The following is a 17,390-nucleotide window of genomic DNA, read 5'->3' on the forward strand; positions in this document are numbered from 1 at the left end:
AAAATAATAAAAACCAAATTATATGTATATCTTTCTATCCATTCAAGATTTCTTTTTCTAACCCAAGTGGTAGTAATTATTTAGCTCTAAAATATTATTATATCACGACTTGCTTTACTCAACCTATGTTTTTATCACCAAGAATTCACCAGAGAAAAAGTAACAGTACAGATACAAAATAAAATTTTGATAAATTGATAAAATTTTGATAATTGATAAAATTTTATTTAAATAAAAAAATTTTTATGTAAAAATACTTGGCGCTACTCAGACCAAATAATAAAAATGCAAAACTAATGATAAAATTATTTGAATGTTATAAATAAAGGCAAGACTTGTTGTTTAATATGATAATTACAATTTTATATATATATATATATATATATAAAACGAAATAATATTGTCACCAAACAAGTCAATATATAATTTAAATCAATATATCATTTTAACAATATATAAAATACAACAATATACAAAATGATTTTGAAATTAAGATGTGACAAATCTCACCTGTGATTGACCCAACCTCTAAAAAGAACACGAAATAAATGAATATATATATATATATATATAGAGGTTGGGTCAATCACAGGTGAGATTTGTCACATCTTAATTTCAAAATCATTTTGTATATTGTTGTATTTTATATATTGTTAAAATGATATATTGATTTAAATTATATATTGACTTGTTTGGTGACAATATTATTTCGTTCAATTTTTATTAGTCTAATTAATAATGATTTGTTTGTGACACCACCTTTCAATGATCTATTATCTCCTTTAGATAGCACATTGTTAAAAGATTCCGAATATGAAGTTGATCATTTTGTGAGTTTATTTAATAGTTTATTAACATATTTGAATTTAAAAGAAGATATTTATTCAATGGGAAAGTTTAGTAAACCCATTGCTGAGAAATTAGAAATGTTATCAATGGCTATTGACAGTAGAAATGTAAGTATTTTGTTTATCAAAGGATAATTACAATGATTCCTCCTCCTCTGTCCCCATCTGAGCGTGGTGATCTCTCTCACATACCTATGGTACGTACGGTGATTATACATAGGTATATGGGAGCTACAGTAATTTTTGATAGAAAAATGCTCATGGCAAAGTTATTCTCTGGTTTGCCTTTCCGAGAAAAGACGAGCGTAAATATTTTGCTGCGAGCGTAAATGACTTTGTTAGGAATCGAAGCCGGGGCTTCTAGCATAGATCAGTGCGTTGCCTATTATGCTACATTACAATGACATTACATTATAAATAGTCAAAAGAGAATAATTGATATATTAGAATGTATTAAAATTGTTTTATTTTAATGTTCGTTGGTGCAAAAGAAAGAGGAGTATCTTTAATCTTTGTCGACAAAACATTAGATCTTTGTACTTCTACTAGTAATAATACTGAATCGTTATTAGCCAGAATATTGTGCACTTTATCTCATTTACCTCATCACGTAACGATGTTGCAATGTAAACATGTCACCTCTATTCTGCGGCTCACAGATATAATAGCTTATATATTATACCTAGATATTATTACATGAAAATTGCATAAAAATTATTTAATAGTTTAAAGGAATATATCAATGGATGTTTGGCTAGCAATGACAAAAGTCCAATGAATATGTTAATCACAAAAAAACAAAAAGAAATATTGACCATTACAAATAAGATGCTCAGCGATATACTTTCAACAAAAGAAAACTTGAACCTACGAAACCAAAACTAGCAACAAGGATCTCCGCGCATAGTTTAGAGAAACTTGTAAATAAATTTAAAGACATTAATGATCGTCATGCTATATCTGAATCAAGCAAGAGACTTCAAGTATAAAAATTAAGGGAAGGAAATAAAAATTAAGGGAAGATACAATGAACAGTGAAATGTCAATATATCAACAAACATTATTACTTTCTGGTTAGTAAAAAAACATGCTATGTAATATAGAAATAAATCAAGCAATCAAGATTATCATTTAATTCAAATTGCCAAATAACAATAGCAGGTCCAAGACTGTTAAAACCATTAGACATAGTGGATAAGATCCTTCTCTCATCGATTAATTATTGATACATTATTTTAATTTAAATTATCACTGAATCCATTTTATATCAAAATCAGAGATTGTATAACAAATCTGTTTTATATCATCAGTGGATTGTACGCGACATATAAACTCATGAGCTACAGGATTTTTGTAAAGATCTAGCAACCTATAATTTACACCCGTTCCTTGTAACAGATTGGAATGTGATTTGTACTTGGATACTGATCCGTCCCATCTTGTATAAACTGTTACCATATGAAATTGAAATGTTTGAATCCGAATGATTTTGAGCAAGTCTTTGGCATAGCCGTCCATACTGAGAATTCCCTTCTCTCCTGCCAATAGTACGCCAATATATTATTTATAACAGAGCAATTTTTTTTTATTGTTGAGGAGCTCATCCTCGAGCATATGCAAAATCAATTGGAACTGTTCATTGTTGTGACAGCTAATCACTGTCAAGTTTTCTAAAGACTTGTGTATGACATGATCTATTATTTCATCTGGTAGTTTTACACCGGCTATTTGGTACGCATTTTGTGTATCATGGAAGTCATGAGTTCAGCTCATCTTGCTCATCTCTACGTGACCATATGTATTAATCAGTACTACGTGAACATTGCATCTTCTAATTTCGATATCTTTATACCGCGCTTGAATTTAGGATGGATTTAAAAAGAAAAAGCTGAATGAGAAATTTCCTTTTCTGAGAGAATAATTGACTTATATAAATATATAAGTTTCTTATTCTTCTGGAAAAGCACTTTGATCTTAGCTCTGTCTCAGGTGTTGCTGTAACCTGGATTATTTAAAATTATATTTTATAAATATCATCTATAAAGATGGGGGATAGCAATAATTTATAATTTTATCAAAATTATCTTATTGCAAACATTAGCAACATTACTGTTACAAATCTCTTTGCTGTCCACATTGATAGACCAATAGATTTTTTTCCTGCAGTAGCATAAAAAGAATCTGCTGCGCCAACAAACTATCCTTCCCCGTGAAGCAAGGAACAGGAATATCTTCAGGAAATGAGATGTGAATGGTAGATTTACGGAGCTTAGGCTACTTAATGAAGCTACTCGTGCCTATCGGCATGCGGCCAACGTAAATTCGACGCACGCACACGCACAACACACACGCGCATATGTATCTATACTATACGAGAGGGCGACCCATTTCTCCCGGCAAATTCGGGACAAAAAGCAATCGCTTACAAAGGGGATCGATTCATCGTTTCGGATCTGCATGGTGCGGGAGCGGCGCGCTTTATGCGTTCCGGTCGACAATGCGGATTTGTAGGTACAACAAATGACCGGCTGACTGACTCTCTCTTTCTCTCTCTCTCTCTCTCTCTCTCTCTCTCTCTGGCTGACTGGCGGATCGTATCGGACTCTTCCTGGCTCGATAAGTCTGCGTCGTCTATCAGCACCCGGCGCTGCACGTATGCACAATAATGCTTCCACCGTCGGGCTATCGAAATGCTCCGAGCGACTCGGCGAACCGCCACAATAATCCAAGCGATCGAAGGCACTTTTCTACTCGCCGGCCGCGATGACTTCACACCTCCCTGTGTATTCCCTCGTGGAACGAGGGAATTCCAAGCAAGAGCGAATGAACCTTTAACGCTGACGAACGCGCGACGAATTTTTCCGCGACGTATTTTCCCACTACTAGAATCTACAAAACTATATAACGTTCCGGACTTCCGGATTTCCTCCGAACGGAAAATGTTTTTCTAATAAATAAATAAATGGATAATTAAAATTTTTCAAACTTACAACTTACGTCGTGCCAGTTGCGGTTAAAATAATTTAAAAGTTTAACGCGAGGCGAGAAAAGCCGAAATGTTTTTTTGCTGTTACTTTTGCTGTGATTTACGTAAGAGAATGAGAGGATGAGGAAGCACGATAGAGTCTCATGATCTTCCGCGATTGCATAACACCGATTTTAACGATGTCTGTGAAAATTAATTTGGCTGATTGTCGGACGGCCTGAGATCTCTTCCCGAGAAGACAGAAATGAAAAAAACGAGACTCGAGAAAGCAAACGGACGGAGCAAAGTAACTATTAAATCGCGCGTCGTGCTCGTGCTCGAGTATCTAGCTGCGCCTCGGATTATTTTTGCATTAATGCCCGACTGTTTTGTTGTTGCGCAAGCTCCCGTTAACGATCCCTCTCGGAGGACACGATCGCCGATGTATTCGGTGACATTTGAGAGGAAAGGTGGCCGGACTCGGTTCGCCGTATTTATCGCCGGGCGAAGCCTCGTAGGAGAATAAAACTTGCAACCACTGCGGTGGCAACCGCAACTAACGGCCCCGGGAGCGAAAACGAGAAAATAGAGCGGAGAAAAAAAAATATGAAAAAGAAAAGAAAAGAGCATTAAAGTCTCATGAGTCGGTCCCATGAGTCTCCTCTTTTTTTGGCGTTATATTTTTTTCACAGCGGATATATGTACGCCCCCCTCCCCCTCCCCTCTTCTCTCCACCCCATCGCGCGGATTATTATTGTCGCGGATTGAAATAACCGCGGATGAAAGTCGCCACGAGGTGGAAAACGAACGGGGCTCTTAAACTCGTTTCGAGAAAACCGCCGTAACCGTTAATTTACGCCAACGAATTACCGATATCACCCGTCGGGTTTAATGCATCGGACTCGCGGTATTGCATTTTGCCGTCAGAGAAACACGGGTGCCGCCCTAACCTTTGCCTATACGCTTTTTACAACGCGGACTCCGGCGCGTAGACCCGACATTATCGCGGACGGCAATAACAGCGCGGAGTAAATTATCCGTGATTTGCGAGCGGGCGTAATGCGCGCGATTAACATTTTAATAGTGAGTTTTATTTGTGCATCGCGGGACATTTATGCGAGCCGCCAGCGAACGCGCGTGAATTCTCTCCCCTTTTTTTTCCACGCTCTTTCTTTCTTTCTTTCTTTCTCTCTCTTTCCTTCGGAACGTGATTGTTTCGTATCCGGAAGTTATCAGGAGAGAGCGAGGTCGACGACGGTGACGTCGGAACGTTGCATTTTAAAAAGGCGAAACTCGTCGGGGGCCCTTGGCATTTGACGCACACATCTGTTAACCGCGTTGTTTTGTTAGTCATCGTCTGAAAAACGACTCGTTAGCGGCGATTTAGTCGCCTTCCGCGCGTCGAAAAAAAAAAAAAAAAAAAAGAGAAGAGAGTTAGAGGGGAAAAAAAGAATGCGCTAATGAAATCAGAAGGTCGACGTTGAAGGAGCAAAAGTCTGCCACCGGTTGTGTCGAGACACGCTAGAATTTAATTTAGGAGGTACATTTAAATATGTATTTAGATAAAGCGATGGAAAACCTCATCAGTGAGAATGCAAAAGAATAAATTCCGGAGATTCTAAATTTAACGATGATGGAACTTTAACACACGCGGGAGCGTGCTCCAGGAATAATTTTCGGTAAAGCCGATTATATACACGAAATGAACAATTTTCGAGGCATTTATTAATTTGGCCACATGTAGATCTGAAAATAATTTTAAATATTTATAGGGCGATAAATGTATTTGAAACATTAGAAATATATAAAAAATGCATTTGTAGTCACGGTTGGATCTCTTTGGTTACATCATTTTACTTTTGAATTTATTCTTTGCAAATGCAAAATCAAATTGGCTTTATTGCTTATCAGATCTTTCTCCCGCAGTTTTTTCAATTGGAAAACGGTATATTCTGCATTTGCCACTTTGATCGCGATTAACACAAGAATCACGCGAGTTGATCCCACTTCTGTGGTGGTTCATACATCGGATAATGTAAAATATATTTATTTCAATGGTAGTCTGAATCCTAGCTTGGACAAGTCCAAGTTCTTGTCTGGCACTTGTGCGCGTAAATAAAAAAAACCGGAAAATAGCATTGTATATGACAAAGATTCGGCAAATTATTTTTACAAGCGCTCTACTCTTACAATATATTTAATAAACTTATAGCAATTATTGCTTTATATTAACGGACTTGCGATATAGCTAACTAAGATTAGAGCTATTTCCCCTATCTTGATAATTAATTTAGTAATATTTAATAATATAATATCAATAAAAATTTGCTACAGAAATATATCTTATTGCGAAAAATAATTTTGTTGGACCGATCAAGATTATTGTGTTAAATATGATGATGGCAAAATTTTTTATGTTCTAGTAATCAATTTGAGCATTCTACATAATTATTTTGATATCCCAACAAATGTATTTTCAGATCTGATCTTAAATTTTTAGATACTTTACTTTAAAACTGTTCTTTCCGTTTACACTTATATGCAAAGACAACTTCTGGGATTCTTCAGAATTGAAACGGGTTGTGTGGAAACTATCAAGGAACATGCAAGAGTATCATATATATATATATATATATATATATATATATATATATATATATATATATATATATATACACACACGTATATGTGTGTGCATGTGCATATATATGTGTTTTCTGTTCGGTGGGCAATAACGACAAACAATTTTTTGGCAGTACAGTTCTGGCAGTACACCACTTACAGGGATGGAGGCGGGCTTGTTGACCACGACGACGTCCTCGTCCATGTGTATCACCGTGATCGGCTCCGAGGTGACAGGCACCTCGTGTCTGCAACACACCAATCGCAACCAGCTTAACGTGGCTTTGTTCCGTTTGCGCTTACACGTCATCTCACACACACACACGTACATAACGTATAACGTACGTAGATGTATACGTACATACACACATACATTCGTACGTACACGCGATACACACGCAAATGCTGCAGTGCACGGTAGGTGCTCGCGCGAGCAGACAGTACGCACGCTCGTGGGAAGTACTGTCAATCTACTTGGACCGAAGCTAACCGGTAATCAAGACCGACAGGTAGATAATTAATATGCCGTAATGTCGAGGAGAAACGGCGGCGCGCGCCCGTGATCGATCGCCGATTGATTGCCGCGAGCCACCGCGGCGCTTATCGCGATTCGATGCTGGCAATCGGCAGTCGACGCCCGCACGTACGCCGCGCTTTTTCGCGATTCCATTCACGTGCGGATCGATTGCATACATCCTATACCTACGCGTACCAACGTGTTTCCCGACCGCAAAGGCGCAAAAATCATGCCGTCGCGTCGACGACGTTACGGCGCGTGCAACACACGTGTGCGCGTGCAAAACACGCGCGCGAACAGAGTCAAGAACAGCGACGCGGAATACAGCCGCGTTTTTTATCTAACGCGTTAAGGTAAACGGGTTAACGGGCAAGGGGCGTTCCGCGAGGGTGAGACGGAGAAATAGAGCGAGGGCGGGAACGAAGGGGGAAGAGGAGGGAGAAAAAAAATTGAATAAAAAAAGAAAGGGAAAGAAAGAAATACGGCAGGCGGATGCACGTGCATACGGCGGCCCCAATTATGCGTTCCATCTACCTAATGCATTTCCACTCCGCAAAACTACGGTCGCACCTACTACATGTCCTATGCACGTGCATTCTCTTCGCGTGAACAATAAAGGCCCTGCGAAGAGAAAGAGGAGAAAAAAGAAAAGGAAAAGGAAAGAGAGGAAGAGAGGGAGAGAGAAGGAGAGAGAGAGAGAGAGAGCGTCTTCGGTGCCTCGAGATTGAATTTGCAAAATCTTTTCCCGTCACTTTGCAAAGTACCGCATTCGCGATAAATGGCGTTTGCGATAGAGGCCGAATGGCTGCGAATATCGGATAAAACACGTGACAAACAGAATTCAATTCGGCGAGCAAGACGTTCTCGTAAACTTTATAAATTGCGACACCGCGGCGAAAATCCCGAAGGGCCGACGTGCTCCTTTCGAAAACTAATCGTGAATCGATGCATCGTTAGCTCTATTCTCACGCGAAATTGTCCCGGAATAGATCCCGGTAAATCCCGTACATCGTAGTATCGTATCAGGAAAGATTAAATTACGAAAGTGGACCACGGGGTCGAATTTACGTAATGGCGTTTCACAGCTGAACGAGAAAATTACTCGTCGAAAACGTAAAGTTGTACGGCTCTTTCAACGGCTATTAATCCAATCTAATTATCCGCAATATAATTAATGCAGCGCAATTACTTTGTCGATATCGTTGCACCATCTCTAACAGTCGCCTTGCGGAATTCATTATCACGTGCATAACATTGGCCAAAGGAGAGAAAAAAAAAAAAAAAAAAAAAAAAAACCACGATGTTAGTCACGCACTATTCTAATCTCTCTTAGCATTGCTCTATCAGTTATGCACAAATGTTTCTATTGTCTCATCCCCCCCCCTCCCTCCTCAAGCGCAAGAGCAGAAATCATTGAAAACCGTCACGATAGGATTTTTCACATCATATACTTAGCCTGAAGCACGTAATCGGGCGCCGTATCTCTCACAGGTTCATTCGAGATATTCTTCCGTCTCGTGTTCTCGAGACGGCGTTTTTCTTTAGGGAAAAATTCACGAGATTCTTCGAAAAGCTGGAGAATCGAAATACGTACGTACACTACATATCGCGAAACCAAGAATAAAGCAACTTCCATCTTCCAATTGGCTGACACGATATTATGCAACCCCACACAATGAAAGGCAATAAATCGCTTCCGTCTCGTAAATCACATTTCCGCTTCCAACATTTCGGGTTCGCCACTCTCAAAGTAAGTCTTCGTTGTTACGTACGTATGTGTATGTGTGCGTACGTACGTACGTACGTACTACACGCGCATACGCTCGTCTTCTTCGCCGTACCTTAAAGTTCGCGACGGAATTTCGAAGCGTGTCACATGAAGGTAGCATTAAATCATATATATTCCCGTCGTGATGGCGTCGAATAACACGACACGCCGGCAAAGTGTAACGATTCTCTTAGTCTATCTTTAGTAACGCTGGCAACTATTTCAGGTGCTTCGCCGCTCGCGCGGATTCCGTTCTCTATCGTTGCCCGATTAATTTTAACAAACGGACACTTGGATTCTCCATTTACCAGGCCACATACGTACTGCGACAAGGCGACAATAAGTAGAATCACCGATGGTAGATTCAACATCACAGTGTAGTACGTGTTACAAATAACACGTTATAAATAAAGTCTATAGAAATCTCTAGAATTAATCGAATGATTTGTTTGTCGCGACGGGTGGACGACTCACGTCGGGAATCGTCACTTCGTAATTCCGGAATTCTCGTTATTTTTCTAAAAGCCTCCTCGAGTTAATGTGGTACCCGTTAAAATCTCGCGTGCGCCGCGGCTCTTCGTCCCATTTCCGTCGTCGTTCGTTTCTCGCGTGACATTCGAAAGGTGCGTCGCCATAACAATCGGCTTGCGTGCCGCTCGTCGAGAACGGCGACGGCCGTCCTAAAGTGCGTCTTCCAAATTTAACGCGGGTCACATGCCGCGGTGACATGTCCGCGTCCCTGCCCCCGGCCGCGAGATATACGCGCGCCGAGAGGACAATGCCATATCTATCGTAGAGAAGACACAGCGGGAAATTTGACGATATTATTGCGGACGAGAAAAGCACGAGGGATCATTGTTTGTTAGGAGAGCGCCGGCGGCGGCGACGGAGCGACGCGACGATTTACCGAATTTATTTTCGGAACGGTTGGCCACAATAATGGGACGCGAAAACGGGTGCGTCCCGATCGGCGCGAACCCGGGGATGACCCGGCGACAATTATACAAACGCAATCGAATGTCTTCGTTAATTTCTATTAACGTTTAATTCACGTGATGATACCATCGATCGTGCCTGAGAAGTCGCGGCTGAAAAGATCCCCTCGATCGATCTCTTTGTTGTCTTGTGTGTCAGTCGTCAAGTGAGATGTTTTTTTTTTTTAACAATTAATCGGAATATACGTAGCGCATGGCATGTACTGGCATGTCCACGCCAGGATGCCGTTGTCGTTTCCACCATTTCGACGCGCGTACCACACATCGCGAATGAGAAATATGGGGGTTAATTGTACCATCGACCACGCAGAAAAGCCTGCGGACCTGGATGATTATTACAGCACGTAATAAGCTGCAATTTTCGCCGGGCATTTTCCGCGACCGTGACGCGTCCGCGATTGCGAATAAACCGTAAACCCCGACGAAATCGAGGAAGCGTACGGAAAATGATTTTATAATGAATGAATTTCGGGAAATTCCGGTACTCCGCGCGCGTTTACGCAGATAGGTCTATATATGAATCAAATAATATTGACTCTGCGCGCGCGGTCGACGTTGATGCACGGGCGTTCGATATTTTCCGCTTAAAAACGATGTTTATTTTACCGATTTTAAATTCTATGCGAATTATATGCAACGTCTGTTTATATAAATATGCATTTGAAACATGTCGGATAGCTCCATTACGTTCTATCTCTTGCAACGTTATTTGTTCATTAAATATGTACAGTGATTTTTACGCGACCGCAATATATATATATATATATATATATATATATATATATATATATATATATATATACACACACACACACACATAAATACAAAAGATTTTATACATATTATCATTTTATATATACGTGTGTATGTGTGTGTATGAGTATGCACGCGCGCTTGTATACATATTTATAAACAATATAGATGTGTGTGTGTTGCGCGCATGCGCCGCATATATTTCAATATACAGTTCTACGTCATAACGCCGAATAATATTGACTTTACTTTCGCAATCAACGCATTACACCGTTTCGCCATGCGATGCGATGTTTACGCAATCTGACGTTTATTGCTCCATTCCAGAAAGGATGCGAAAATTTTTGCTATCGGGGGGCGTTCGCGTGGGTGGTTTACGCGTCCATGTTCTTGTCAAAAGAAAAAAAAAGTTCGTTTCGGAACGTAATAGAGCTCGCGCGCATGCAATCTGTACGGGGCAAACGCGTGGCAAAACTGGAAAGCTGCGGCATCAAAGTTTCAGGATGCATAATTTCGGTGTACCGGTATCAATGGTAACGCGGTAGAGAAACACACGTCACAAGTTACGCCGCATACGTCGTGATACGCAATTGCCGTTGGCTGTACGCGCATTCTAATTAATATATAATTCATGTAATTAATATATGAATGTAATCGCGTACGCCCGCGCGCACACTCGGGGACTCGTTGCATGCCCGTCGCGACCAATCGTAACAGGAAACGCGGTGAGGGGGAGCAACATCTGGCTTTGCCTGTAATTGTATCAATGCCGTGTTTCGAAGTGTGGTGACGCGCTTCCGCGAGAGGAGATTTCGCCTCGGCTAAATTTATGGTAACGATATTCTAACGAAATCAGCGCGAGTCGCCGTGGGAATTCACCGACGATCAACTTTTACGTAACGAGTCATCATCGGTCGTCAGTGCCGCCAGATTAGCCTTAGCGTGGTGAAACGCGGATCTAATCTGCCATCTGCCTTTTTTTCTTTTTTTTGCCGCAGACGCGCGATTTCTCGTATCTTTCGCAACGCGGAGAGTCTTAAAAACCCGTGAAGAAGCCGCGAGAGAAATATTTCCTCAGCTCCGAGATCGCGTCTCCCGAGAATTGTATGTTAATAGTCTCGCCTTTATTAATTCTAATGATTATCGTAAAATTATTCTAGCGCTTCCTAGCGCTGTCACTTAAATTAATGACGTATTCAGTAAAACCGCCGCCGGTTACATCGAGAATCGATGTAACCGGTGCTACTACCACCTTCCGTCGCGAAGCCAGGAACAGCTTCATGCATGAAACATCGATTCAGTCGCAATACGCTTTAATGTATCAAAGCGATCTCTGCCTATCGTAGATACCGCGAGTAGTGACTGTTCGAATCCATCCGCGCAAACTATCAAGTCTTATCAAGATGAATGCCCATGTAATGAATAATGTGTGAATTATCGAGAAAGCAGATCAGGCAGCTATAGAGATGGACTTACATCGACAGTTAATTGTCTAGTCGGTGACATCAACTTCCCGCAAGATTTGCAAGCGATTCGAGCGATCTTCTAAACGGCCATTCAATTACCTTGCGATTATCTCCGTTCGTACTGTCCATGATAACTGTCCGAATCTGTAACCGTTATCTATAATAATCCATTCCAATAATCCATTCCTGGGGGAAATGTGTTCCCAGAAATTACAGTAGATTGCGTAATACTTTAATTACCACATTGCTTTTATTCAGATCACATTAATATTGCTATTAATACATATATATGTTAATTTCTTAAAAAAAAATATATATATAAAATATAGAATATAAATATATTCTATTAATTTCGATTTATTTTACGTTGTAGAATCATCTTCTTCTCGGTTATATGTATTTGAACACACTCTATATACTAAGCTCAATAGGTACGCTGACACAATTTTATTTTATCCACAATCTGCGATAATCTCTTCTTTATTCCGGCAATTCCCGGATTGTCCCGCAAAATCGTTCGGTTATCTCCCGAGAAAGGATATTTCCCAGGGCTCATTAGCTACTTTCTGGAGTAGCATCGCGCGATTTCGCTTCGTTAGGCCCAAAGACAGACAGGTCGATTCCGGGCCGCGGTTAAATTTCCCAAAGGCACAAAGAACCGCGCGGACGTAAAACGATTATCGAGCGATCAAAACCGCGGGATAGAACCTCGGTAAAGTTCAGCGGCAAGCAGGTAGGTCGTTAATTCCGCCGGATTGCAGGCGAATCCCGGCCTTGTCACGGCCGGGAATGCGCTCTCGAGACACACCCGGGGAACACTTGGAATTTAGACACGAGCTCAGCCCGTGAGTACGACACGGGCGGCCTCGCCACGAAAGGAGCAAGGCCAGTTGACATAAAGGGCTGTGAGAGAAACTGGTCGAGTTAATTGCAGCTTGAAACTGTCAAGTTCCGAGACGGCTATCCGCCTCGTTGTCAAGATCGTTCTCAAAAAATACCGTAATGCCGTAATGCGGTTATAAACATCACAAAATATTGAATTTAAATACAGATCTTCAACACTGCATGCAACATTCGTCGTGTTATTCAACCGGATTTTTTTTTTTTTTTTTTTTTATTGGACGCTGTATATTCTAAAAATACTTAGTTTCATGTTGCTTACATAAATCGATAAGATATATTCGTCAATCGGCTAACTGTCAACGATAATCACGATTCAATACCTCTTAAAGAGACTTGCTTTCACAGTCTGTGCCACGTTTTAAAAATGGAAACAATTGTCTCTCGAATTTCGCTTAAAATACCGAAAATGACAGACGGGATGTTGTTTGACATTTTCAATAAGCCGATATCCGTCGGATTGTTTCGACGTCGCGCGAAACGAAAGTGCTTGTGGCATATCGTTAGAAAAAACAAGGGAGAGGCACAAATTACAAAGACGCGCAAGTAGATTATATCAAGCCGGCGGGTCAACATCAGGGACTCCCTCGCGGTCGCATTAGAATTTCATGAGAATCCTCAATTAGTTTGAGCATGCATAGGTAGCTTGTCGCGCGGTCCTCGGCATACACAGACGGTAAGGCGAGCCGGTGACTTCCTCCGGTAATAGACGGCGTCTCCCTCTCGCCAATGTCGAATTACGTCGTGACCGCTAAATCCACCGAGAGATTAATCCATCGCAAATTATACGTCGAGCCGAGCGCGGTTAGCCACCGTGAGAAAAAAAAGCGGGCGTCTCGCGGTCGTTTCTACAAGGGAAAGAATAATCTCCTCTCACTTTCCAATCTTCATCTCCTCTGGAAAAAGAATGAACGCGTCCTATCGCGTTTTCCCACGATTCCCGCGAGAATCGGTACGTAATAACGTACGTCTTCGCGAATCGGATCATCATCGTGAACGAGATTCAGATTCAGTTCCTTCGATTACATTTGCAGAAACATGCCTTCTCCCCTCCCATCCATGATACGTTTATAGATAAGCGGCTTATCTGTTCTGCCGTCGCGTAAAATTATTCAATTTTCGCGCGAGCCAGCCGGAAGGCCGAGAGGAAGCGGGCGCCTTTGGGCGAAACCAAAGGTTCACGGGAGCAGGCGGGTGAGGCGAAGTGATGCACGGGGGGAGGGGGTGATAGAGAAGCGTGTCGCGGGTCGAGGGCGCGACTGGAGATCCGGCGACAGGTTGATTTATTAGCGTGGACCGGCCGCACCGATGGTATCGGGACCGAGGTTGGAGGTCGGGCACCTCCTTCTGCGCTTCGCCTCCTCGTGTCCGCAACACGTAAGGAGAGCGCCCGCAGGTGTCCTGCCTTATCGTTCGCAGATCGCGCATGAATTTCCATGACCCAGGGGTGCCCGTCAGGGGTGCCCGTCAGGGGTGCGCGTCAGGTCTCGCGGCTCGCCTGCTAATTCCGATTTATATCCACACCTCGCTCCCGACGCGACTAAAATTCGCCCGAGATCTCGCATTACTTCCCCTCCCCCTATCTTTCATCGTGCTATAATTCCCTTAATCTTTCATCGTCGCGGCGTGCCGTGCGTCACATTCGCTTCAACGTCGTTTCGGTTGCGCACCTCTGCTTCCCTGGCTTCTCGCAGCGCCGCGGCGTCACGCGTCCTCGCGATCGATCTTCGTGCTGATTACTCTCCCACTCGGGACTCGACCGAATCCGCTGGAGAGTCGATCAGAAAGCGGATATTAACCGGATTACTTCTTCAACGAGCATTACGACTGGGTCCGATGTGCGTTCCGCAAGACGTTCCGCGGAATTGTCCTGAGATGGTGCCGCGATCGATATTGCGAGAAGAAGCTCGGAAAGATTAATCGCTCGAGGAAGGCAACGAAGAAAGATGGAGGCGGAGGAGAGGACGCGCGTCGTCCTATTCTACGCGCTTACGTTACGTTACCGATGCATCGATCAATTCTCCTGCGAAATTATACGGCGGATCGTTCCTCTCGCCTACGGAGAGAGGCTCTTCCGGCTAATTGAATCATCCCACCTAATTTCCCGCATCACCGAGAGGGACGCTGCAGAGAGCGGCTGCAACGAGAGGCTGAATACGTCGTCCCGAGGTAGGAAACGAATTCCGGAATAAAGGCCGGCGGCGAGTTGGCTTGGCGTTCGTCACGCCCACGAGTTTTCTCCAAAGACCTTTCGGAGAGGGTCATACATTCTGGACTATCGATCGATGGAAGCCGCGGACATTAATTGAAAAATGATAGCGGGAAACGCGCGTCTCTCTCTACCGAAACGTCCGCTCGACGCCTGCATTCTCGCATGGTCGTCGCGTTCTATTATTTCCAACGATATACCGAAAGCGCCCGCCAGGTTCGCCTCCGTGTGGGGAAACCTTCAGATTTCTATCTCCGTTTCACGGAGTTAATAATTAGCTACTCGCCGGCGGCGTCGTTCTATAGATAATAATCGATTCTCCATGCGATTTCCATTCCACTTAACATAGACCTTCTGCTTCTTGTCGCTCGACGTAAGAAAGCAACACCGATCTTCCCCGCTGCCCACGGCGAGATCGGGAACAGCGTTTCTTCTGAACGCGAAGGAAAACGTGCAGAGGAAACGTGATAACGCGATCTCGTTCGTCGATTATCGTCATCAATTATCGTAACGATCGAGGAATCGATCGTTGAGCTGCCTATCCTCGCGCGCGATGGAAAGAGAGGGACTCTTCGCGCCGCATCGGCGCGATTCGGCGTCGCAAACATCGGGTTGTTTATCAGACGATTCACGGTTACTTTAGGAAGCGATGTGATCGGAATCGGCATGTCGCGTCGCGCCATGTCGCATCGCGTCACGTCGGTCACGATGATGGATGTCCGAACGGAACCGATTGCGAAAGATCTCGCATTATCTAACCACGTCGCCGAAGCGTGATTGCGACGTGAACAATCGTGTCCTTCACATACCGTCGAATGTGCGAGCCCGTCGTGTCCTTCGACGAGGCATCGGTCGTCATTTCAGCTTTCTCGCCCTCGAGGCGAAATTAGCAAAGAGACGTTTCTCTCCTACGCGCTTCCTTTCCTCTCGTGAATCCCCTCGAGGGAGAATACGTTAGAAGAGAAACACCGGGGCCTTTCCTTCGTCCTCGAGTTGCGGATGGCCCGAGGAATTCCACGATGACGATTAAAGGACTATCCGAACGGATGATGTCAGCTTAGGAGAAAAAGAGAAAGAACGGCGCGATAAACGACAATTTACAGTCGAGGAGAGCCAAGGTTTTTGAAACACGCGCGAAGGAGTCTAAGAGAGTACGTTATATAATTTTATACCTTGGATAATTAATTAATGCGATAACGGTGTCGCCTCGAGGATATAATTTTTCAAGAACAATACGGGAATACGGAGGCGCCGCGCGATCGCCAAGCGAGACATTTCTCCCGCGCGCGAAAATTCACAGCGGCTGGAAAATTCACGAGCGTTCCCTCGAGCGGATTCCCCCTCGCTGGGAAATGCTCTTCTTCGAGAGAGCGACAATGGCGCTTGCGAAATATTCGCACGTCGCACATGCCGTAACCGGCCGCGAGTGCATACCGAAACACAACAACAGAAGCGGCATAACGTCACGACTCGACCGGCGCAGGTGGTATTGCAGGCCATCAATTTACTTTCCATCCATCTCCGCAATTATAACGGCTATCGTAACAATTCACCGTCGGCACGGCGATGTTGCTCCTCTCTATATTTGTCCTTCGTCTTTATGCAACGCGCGCGTAACGCAATTGTTCCGATAAATACGTAAATACGAACGGTAAAACGTCGCGCGGCCGCCGCGGGGTCTCACGACCGACCTGGATTATATTTGCGATCCCGTTTTAATTGCATTTTATCTCGCGTTTTCCTATCGCACGAGGATTGCTCGTGCTCTATTTGCGAGGAATCGCGGGACCGTCCTTCCGCGTCCTCGAGGAGAGTTTGAGATTCCACGGGAGAGAATGGAACTCCATCTTATCTTCCGCGCGAACACGTTATTTTTTTTCTCCTCAAACTTTCCAATGACGTCACGCGGTGCATCTCATTGTTTATTAAAAGGCCTAGGCGACGTCTATCCTCCGGCCGGCCTTCACCCGGTTAACTTCGCTCGCCCGTCGGAAACTCAATCGACGCGCGCGGAAAATCCGCGAAGGCACGTTTTACCTCGTCGTCAGCTTGCGCGCCGGTCGCGTTGACGCGTGAAAAATCGACGTGGGGGAGAAAAAAAAAATATCTCGCTCCCTCGCGCGACTAACGAACTAACTCTCCGGAATTTACCATTATAATGACGACGGGAACACGCGGCGAAATGTAGGACGCGAGTGTGTCGCGCACTCGCCTCGAAAAGTACAATTGCCGAGATAATTGCTGGAATTAGCATGCAAGCGAGCGGGCCGTATTAGCGGCGCGCGAGACGTGAAATAATTTAATTCAGCTTCCGTACGTCAAGCAAGAACCGCTGTGCTCGCAGTGA

At 43.5% G+C, this 17,390-nt stretch overlaps 1 protein-coding gene and 1 pseudogene across 4 annotated transcripts in view; both read right to left on the minus strand.

Annotated features, from left to right (window-relative positions):
• Positions 1-17,390, minus strand: part of LOC105429363 (pseudouridylate synthase RPUSD2) — a 158,351-nt gene that overhangs the window by 6,863 nt on the left and 134,098 nt on the right. For all 4 annotated transcript variants that reach the window (XM_089074626.1, XM_089074628.1, XM_089074629.1 and 1 more), the window contains one exon: positions 6,596-6,683. In XM_089074626.1, coding sequence (XP_088930752.1) covers positions 6,596-6,683 — 88 coding nt within the window. The remainder of the gene's footprint in view (positions 1-6,595; positions 6,684-17,390) is intronic.
• LOC148937068 (uncharacterized) lies at positions 572-4,729 on the minus strand (annotated as a pseudogene).

This window comes from Pogonomyrmex barbatus, unplaced genomic scaffold (assembly GCF_055798465.1).
Source record: "Pogonomyrmex barbatus isolate J1 unplaced genomic scaffold, ASM5579846v1 scaffold17, whole genome shotgun sequence".
Lineage (NCBI taxonomy): Eukaryota > Metazoa > Arthropoda > Insecta > Hymenoptera > Formicidae > Pogonomyrmex > Pogonomyrmex barbatus.